General features: G+C 33.4%; 1 protein-coding gene across 1 annotated transcript; it reads right to left on the bottom strand.

The window, feature by feature from the left end:
* Positions 1–5,923: 5,923 nt before the first annotated feature.
* On the bottom strand, positions 5,924–8,383 carry LOC145035156 (uncharacterized). The gene is made up of 7 exons (XM_078983749.1): positions 8,218–8,383; positions 7,448–7,486; positions 7,292–7,358; positions 7,012–7,201; positions 6,805–6,934; positions 6,455–6,705; positions 5,924–5,965 (listed from the first exon to the last, which is right to left on the bottom strand). The coding sequence occupies exons 1-7, from the start codon at positions 8,381–8,383 to the stop codon at positions 5,924–5,926; spliced, it is 885 nt and encodes a 294-aa protein (XP_078839875.1).
* Between the last annotated feature and the right edge of the window lie 813 nt (positions 8,384–9,196).

Below are 9,196 nucleotides of genomic sequence, written 5' to 3'. Positions count from 1 at the left end.
AGTTTTAGGTATGGCAATTGAGACATCCCAAAAATACGGTCCAAAATTCCGTTTTTAAATCATTAACAAAACCATAAATATCATCTTCATGTAAAAGTTATAAAGCATGTATCTCAAAAATGTCATAACCACTGTCAACATATCAAAATCTCATATCAAATATCAGAGTAAAATCCCAGGCTAGAAGCGGTGGTGTGTGCCATGCGATCATCCCGAGCCCTTCCCTTTGCTAGCGGAAGTACCTGAAACCAAAACTGAAAATTGTAAGCACGAAGCTTAGTGAGCTCCCCCAAACTACCACATACCATACACATAACATATAACATAAACTTTGGGACTTCGCCCAGCTGCATCGGGACGAACCCGACATCGACTTACCTGACATCAGGCTTACCCCGACATCAGACCTCGCCCGACATCGGGCTTGCCCCGACAAACATACAACATATCACATATCATAAGCACATAACATAAGCATATAACATACATCGGGCTTGCACCGACATCGGACTGAAGCCCGGAACACGTAACACATAATATATAAGCTAACATGCATCGGGCTTATCCCGACATCGGACCTAGGCCTGGAACACGTAGCACATAACATGCATGAATCACAAAGACATCAAGCATACATATACACTTCTCGGGACCACCCCAACATCGGACCGAAGTTCAAAAACACATAATCTGCATCGGGCTAACCCCAACACAGGACCGAAGTACGGTATACGCTCACATACATAAACGAGCTGACATTGGTGCCTTCCACCCATTCCTACTGGAGGAAAACTCACCTCTCAAACTGGTTGTTGATAACTCGAGTGAGGAATATCTGATGACTGCTCCAACGACTCCCCGATTATACATTCACAAAACATTTAGTCAAAAACTAAAAATCCTTCTAAGGGTAAAATGACCATTTTACCCCTGGTCAAAGTAAACGCTTTGGTCAAAGTCAACATTATGGGTTGACCAACTCGCCGAGTCAACATTTCAACTCGCCGAGCTCTTTAACTCAGAAATCCTGGGATCACGAATCAACTCACTGAGTCTTTCCTCCGACTCGTCGAGTCCTATCTAGTTGTTCATAGTCGCGACTTGGCGAATCAAATCATTGAGTCCCTATATAGACTCATCGAGTTCTACCTTAAACTAGAACATGACAACACGACCCAACTCACCGAGTTCCCTTATAGACTCGACAAGTCCCTCTGTTTGTTTGGCCATCTTAATAGATTAAGCCCCTGTTCTCAAGATCCAAAGTCCATACTTCGCTTGTTCACTGTAAATGATCTTTCTAAGGGTAAAGTTTCTAACTTTACCCGTTGATAGCCCTTCTTGAAGCTAAAACCCTAATTATTTTAGGACATAGATCTTGTCCAAAAAGCCTTAATATCCCAAACCAAAGCATGAAAACCTAGATCTAGGGCCTAGATACCAGTTGAACACGTAAAGTCTCGAGCTTGCTTCCATGCATGTCCTTTTGGACTCAAAAGGCCATAATGATGTCCTTAAAGCTTGAATGGGGACTCTAATGGCATAAAGTTTGCACCTTTATGCCATTCCAACCCTTTAAGGTCTTAGATCTGGAAGATTACCCTCTTGGATCGATCATTCTCCAAAGCCCATCATTCTTTGACCAAAAACCCACATAAAGAGGACATAAAGAGATCTAATGAACTAATATCCAAGATCAGAGCTTGATTAACAAAAAAGTGTAGCAAATAGAGTGTAGTTCCTGGATATACTCTTCCCTTCCTGATCCCTCTATCTTCTTCTTCTTCTTCAAGCTTCAAAAACACACCAAAACCACTCAAATGGATCACACTCTCAAAGAAAACTCTAGGGTTTCGTGGATTAGGGTTTAGGACAAGGAGCCTGGAAATGAGGCCAAGGGGTGGGGGTTAAGGAGCTTAAATAGGGTGCAAAACCCTGAGATTAGGGTTTCACTCGGGTCGAGCTACTCGTCGAGTCGACGGTTCTTGACTCGTCGAGTAGGTAGCTCAAACTCCGCACATAAACTGCTCTCCACTCGACGGGTTAGGGCCACCAACTCGTCGAGTCCTTCTTTCAAAGTAAATAAATAAATAAGTTAAATGTGTACTAGGAACCAGACGTTACAACAATGGTTTTCTACAACGTTCATGATTACTTGAAAATAGGGATTTTAAGTATTGGATTGACCCACGCTCAAAGAATGACTTCATGGAATTTATCACGAGTAATTCTGAGACGATAATGTCTTATAATCTTTAAATGGAGATATATGAGTTGTGGTTTACATATTAGTTGTGCATTGATGATATGTAAACGTATCAGTAACTTGTTGTTATAAAACATATTGTTGTGCATGATTTGATGAGTAAATAGCACAAGCATATAAGTCAAAGTTTATCTGTTCCTTTTTCCCTAACAAGAAAAACGATATCTTGGGCCCCTTGATGATTTGGTTTTGACTTATAGTGTTGGGCCCAGGCAGGACTAAATTGATGTGTTCGATTAGTAGTTCTTTTTCATTACAAATCAGAAATCGGGAAACAAAATATTGGACAATGAGATTCATTCTGTTCCATGTCATTTTTCCACATGATATCTTGTAGAACGAAGGAGTATATGATCACTTATCTTAGGACACGTAACTGACTAGGTCAGTGTTCGACCGCGGCATTGAGAGCTACATTTTGCTAATCAATTTAGAAGTTATACTAGAAAATATAGTTATTAGACTTATCCAAGTGGGAGACGGTTGGATTAGGTGTTTAAGCTCATAACTATAACTGGTATGTACTTAAATTGATAGTAGCACAATCATTTTGGGTTGCCCTGAAGACTAGCAACTAGACATGATGATTTTGGAGAAAGTTGTTGATTTATTATTTGATTGATAAATTGAAATAAATGATTTGTTAATATATTATGAAAATAATATATTAATTAGAAATAATAATATTTAATTAATATTTAATCAGAAATTAATTGGAATTAATTTTGGGATTAAAAGAATTAATTAAAAAGGTAAGGACTGAATTGTAATTGTTCAATAGTTGAGCAAGAGGCAATCTAGAACCCTTCATAGGCTATGGATGGTTTTCATATACCCCAGGGTTTCTAGAATAGTCTTTAATCGATAATCATGAAAGTGGATAATTACTCGGTTTAAGATAATCTTGGATTTGGGCTAATTTAGACTTTGCTTACATCACTATAAATACAACTGATACCCTATGATTTTCAGTCACTTGTTCTTCAAGAGTATCATTCGTAAATTACAACCTCTCTCTCATTGTCAATCATTCTTCCTTGCAAGTGTTGGGTGTGAGCCACTAGAGATATGACATTTGTGACGCTTGCTCTCAAGGTCTTTTTTAACAACACAAGGATTTGGATTGCTATTGCTATATATTGATCAAGGTATGATTAATCTAACCGTAAGTTGTGAATTTCGAAATCATAGAAGCATGGTAGGGTTTTACGTTTTGTTGTTCAAGTTGTATGTTCAGTTAGAGAAAACGTAGATCAAATTATTTAAGGTTACATGCACACATATGATTGTTTGTTTTGCTTAAAACCCATCATCTGCTTCGTTTTCCAACTCTTGTTGCAACCAAGGTATGTTTCGGGCCAAGTGAGGTTCAGTTGATCTAGAAGAGTCACTTACTATTGTTGCATCATGAGAAACAAACACCCATATAAGACGAATTTGTTTTAAGAAAACTGTTTTTAACACATGTCTCAACCAAATTTCTTTTTGCTTGTTCTTTTGTGCATTTTTGGGTGATACGCTCCTAACAGCATGTACGTATATGGTTGGATCTTTGGCATAAAACATTGCGAGTGACAAAACACATTGCCTTAGAACTTCAACTGAGTAATAATCAAGCTACATGCGGTAGCTGACCGTGTATTAGTTATTTGTGTGATTAAGGGTGTTCAGAAAGAAACGTAATTTTTATGGGCACAAGCATCCCAAATAATTTAGTCTTATGGTTCACTATCCGTATACGGCCTTTTTTTTTATTACTACGTGCTCATTTTTAACTAACTCTCCTAAAATCTCAAGATGTTCCTCGATTTTTGCTTGACCCAGTTTTTAAGGGAGGCTTCAACATCTATTCTTGTTTGACCATGTGACCTTTGATTTAGTCTATATTCTTTTAAATAAGTCTCTATCCTTTGATTGAGAAGAAATACGATAGAGTCTCAAAATTTTAGCTAGTTCAATATCTTGAGCTACTCAATATATTAGTGTAAGTTCATCATGTTAGTAACAATGAGCGAAAATAGAAATTTTACTCATAACACTAAGTATCATGCAAGATTTAAAAACCATAGGAATTAAGAACTAAGCATGTCAAAAATAAAAAATTTCAATTGAAAATTCTATTTATCCTTTTTTTTTTTTTTTTTTTTTTTTTTTTTTTTTTTTTAAATGGTAAGGAAACCTCTCAAATTAAAAAAGAATATCAAATGGCATTTCTTTCGCATCAATTTTATGATGAAATCAATTGTATAATCAATTTGTTTTTTTATTTATTTATTTTAATATACATTGGTTGATATAAATATAACTTTTTTATAATTATTTATATTTTCTTTCATTTACTTATCTTTGTTTTAGAAGTTTTGTATTTTTCGATTTCGAAATTAATTATACGATCGTAATCTTTATAAACCATCAAGCTCCATGAAAAATAATTATAATTTATTGCATTTAAACAAATAACAAAATTATGAAAATTGAGGAGATAATTTCAATCAACAAATAAAAGGAAATAAAATATAAGAGAGCATTAGAGGTGAGTCGTGTTATAACATCCAATTTATATGACACATCAGCCATAACTCTACCATAACCTAGGGGCGTACATAGGGTTTTACAGTAGAGGTTGCACGTTAGTAGAAAAAATAAAATTTTTGATAACTTTTCCACTGCAGACGAAAAAATAAGGGGTTGTCGGTGTCACCATGGACTCCTCTAGGTCTGCCTGTGCCATAACACCAATGGAGAAATAATGTTCCATTGTTCCTCATGTTATAACATGTTAATAGGTAGAGAGAGAAAGGAAAAAAGATGAAGAAATTTGATTTGATTGATTTGCTCCCCCGCTACAAAATACCATAACGCAAACAAAATATTTCATAACACCAAGGAAAAAATGATATTCATAGTGTTATGACCGTATTATGGATGTGCTACCTAGACAACAATGACACCCATATGAGTCATTATTTGTTGGTATCCATACCATGTGATAAAGATAAAAGATCATAGTCTAATAGTTTAACATTGCTTTTGTTAACCGCTAAGACAACTCCAATGGATACAAAAAAATAGTAACTCCAATGGATACACAAAAATAGTGTTTTGGTGTGAAAATTTGTTCCAATGGACCATTAAAATCAATATTAAAATGGTAGGATTTAACAGTAATCTTTATATTTGGTGTAATACTATTAATCATATAAAAACAACTTTTTGAATTGTCTAATATTATTTTGGTTAGTTTTATAAGTTTTACAACTTTAATAATTATTCTATTCTATATTATAATATGAAAAAATGTTTTTAGTGTAAATTTTTAGTGTGGTTGGAGTAAAAAAAAAGTTTTGGTATTAAAAATACACCAACTTAGTAATATTTTTAGTAGAATGGTTGGAGTTGCTCTAAGAATACTGTTTTCCACATTATACCCGGCTAAATTATTATCTTTTAGGATACGTATTATTGCATAAGATTTAATGATTTGATGCTTATGATTGGAAGGTGATATGGCGTATACGGCTTAACGAAACATTGAAAGCGAATTTTCCTCCTAGCGGTACAAACTCCATCGTTAATATATAAATGAGAAATTAATAATACGTTTATCTTTTGTTTCTATTATTTTCTCCACTCATAAATAATAATACGTAGAATTCATTAGTTTTTTCTTTTATATCCCATGAATATTTCAATATTTTTCTACATGAAAAAAATTACATAGAAAAATGTTATTTTCTTTTTATTGCGGTTATTAATATGATTTGATGAGGCCGGTCGTGTTCTCACAGGCCTTGGCCGAGTCAGAAAAAAAGACCTTTATTGCTATTATAAATTTAATTTATTTTATAATATAATAAAAAATTTTGCCCCCCACCAAAAAAAAAAAAAAAAAAAAATAGACCATATGCATCTGCCTACTTTGCTCATCCGCAACGCCCCCCTTTGACTTATACAGTGACGAGTCTAGAATGTAGAACTATATGATTCACTATTTAAAAGAAACCGATAAAAGAAAAAAAATACTAAAAAAAATATTATTGCGGGTTCGAATCGGATCGAATCGTAAAAGCAAAAAAAGAAAAATTAAGTTCTTACAATTGTACCCGACGAGGTATTATAGCTTGATATAATTTCACAACTGTATCATTACTAATACTATCTAAAACATTTTTTTTCAATACATGATACCAAACTATCACTTAAAAATTGATCACCCATTTTGTTGCGTACATCAGTTTTTACAAACTTCATTGCTGAAAATGCACGTTCCACACTCGTTGCAACAAGTAAGATCAATGTAAGTTTCAAGAGAAGGTAAACCTTAGGATATACTATATGCTTTTTTTCTTCAACCATCTTTTTGGCAAGTTCTCCAATGCTCTTCAATTGATTAAATCGTTCATCTTCTCGCACATCCTTAATGTAATTGTTAAGTTCAACTTCAAGAACATGAAGATCATATTATGTTCAAAATTCTTCCTTATAAAGTGTAGCAATTTCCATTAGTTTATCCAAATCAAAGGCTTTAAAAGACTCACACGGGCATAAACAAGCTATGTAAAGAAGTAATTTTGTATTGGCTTCATTAAAGCGATGGTTAATCTCTTGAAGTTGCATATCAATCATCGCCTTAAATACATCAACATGATGATGGTGGAAGTTGTTAACCTAAAAAATGAATCTTTAATAAGCTAATTACAAAACACAATAAATAAATCAAGTTGGTAATATCAAACTTTACCTACATGTGAGCCTCTTCGACTACTGAATCCATCATAATATTCATCTTCCATATCCACGATTCTAATATCATGTTTATTGCAAAACAAAGTAACATTCCCTAAAAGTGGTTCCCATCCTACATCTCTAATTTCTTGAATTGCTTTTTTAGAGCTGCTTACTTGATTCATGACATTTACGATATCTTGGTCTTTTCTGTGTAATGTTGTATTCAGATAATTTGTGACTCCCAAGATATCAACCATCAAGTGTAGACAAAACACAAAATCAAAGGACTTTAATAACCGTAAGATGTGAATTGCTTCAGCTTTACGATCACGATCACTATTATCTTTACCAAGGTCTTCAAGCACTTCACAAATGGAAGAATATATGTTCTTAATATTCAATAGAGATAAAAAAAATGAGAACCTCATCTAGGATCAGATGGTCGTTTGATACCCACTTCTTGGTTCAAACCGGTACCACTCTCAAGCTCACCTAAAATTTTACATATAAAAGTTTAATTAGCATAACATAACTACAAGATAATAAATCTAGTATAATTATAAAGCAAACCTTCAACCAAGGCTTCCATAACTTGATTTGCTTGTTTTATTCTTAAATTATCTCATCACTTGTAGGAAGATCCAATAATGTTTAATAGCCAAGAAACCGCATCAAAGAAATCATTAACCTTCATGTGATTTTTTCGCAACAAACACTAGGGCTAACTATTATTGGTGAGCAAAATAATGAATAAACTATGCAGATTTTGTTTCATTCATAATTAAAGTCTTCAATCAATTAAATGCACCACTCATGTTACTAGCACCATCATAGCCTTGCCCTCTAATGCTAGTATTACTCAAATTCCACTTTGAGAGTATATCATAAATGGATTCCATTATTGTCAAAGCTGAAGTGTCACTGACATGTTTAAGGCCAACAAACCTTTCTACAACTTCCCTTTTTTATTTACAAACCTCAATACTAATGCCAATTGTTCTTTACAAGAAACATCACGTGACTCGTCTACTAAAATTGCAAAAAAAATCTTTTCCAAGATCTTCCGTAATAACATTTATAACTGCATTTGAACATGTCTGCACGATATCTTTCTGGATGTAACTACATTTCAATTGTGATTTTTTTTGGAGCATTCTTTAACACAACACGATCTACCACTTCACATCGATCAACTAACCATTGTAAAAGTTCAAGAAAGTTACCTTTATTATCTGAATCATATGTCTCTTCATGACCACGAAATGTCAATCCTTGACGCAATAAGAATCTAACACAATCAGTTGAAGCATTCAAACGAATACGATATTCTTTTTCTTGCAAAGAGGTTTCTTTTTCAAAAACAGTAGTTATGGATTGCCTTTGGTTCATCAAAATTTGATACTTTTAGACAACAATATTGTGTGGAGTTCCAGCTTTATGATCATCTAGTCCTAATTTCCTATTCCAAGCTTTAAAACCAGAGTTCACAAAATGATCTGATCCACCTTGGTTGGGTATGTCAGATTTAAATAGATAACAACATAAACAAAATGCGTCATTCTCTTTTATACTATATTCTAACCAATATTTATTGTCATCAAACCAACATATAATAAATCTTCGTTTTTTACCTCTGAAAGCATGTTGTGAAAACTTATAGTTTTGAGGTTGGAAAGGTCCTTTTTGCAAGTATGCTCTTCTAATTTCATCTCTTTGATTCACATGATAATATTCCATAGCCGGACGTTCTACCGGGTCAACGAGTAGTGGACTTAAATCAACTCTCATATGCTTATGTCGCTCATTCTCTTCTTCTATTGCTTTTTTTTTTTTTATCACTCTTTCTAAAAAACTTAAATAAAGACACTCTTTATTTTAATTTCTAAATCAAACAAAATATCATAAACAAAAATCAAATACTCAAACAAATGAACAACAATTAAATAATCAATTCACACTAAAATTAGAAACAATAAAAAAAAGCCAATTTAAAATCATGAATAAAACAATCAAAACAATAGAAAAAAATTCAAAGATTCGATATTAATAAAATAGTTTTCATTTGCCAACAATTAACAATCAAATACTTAAGGTTCATAAAATTAACAAAAAATACTAATTAAGATACCTGGAATGGGCAAGCGGGCAATTAGGCAATTGGTATTTCTGAAAAGGGAAGGGACAAAACAAAACAAAAGCTCG

This window comes from Lactuca saligna, chromosome 3 (genome assembly GCF_052625555.1).
Source record: "Lactuca saligna cultivar CGN05327 chromosome 3, ASM5262555v1, whole genome shotgun sequence".
Taxonomy (NCBI): domain Eukaryota; kingdom Viridiplantae; phylum Streptophyta; class Magnoliopsida; order Asterales; family Asteraceae; genus Lactuca; species Lactuca saligna.
The sequence above is the reverse complement of the archived record's forward strand: the minus strand, read 5'-3'. Positions and strand labels throughout refer to the sequence as shown.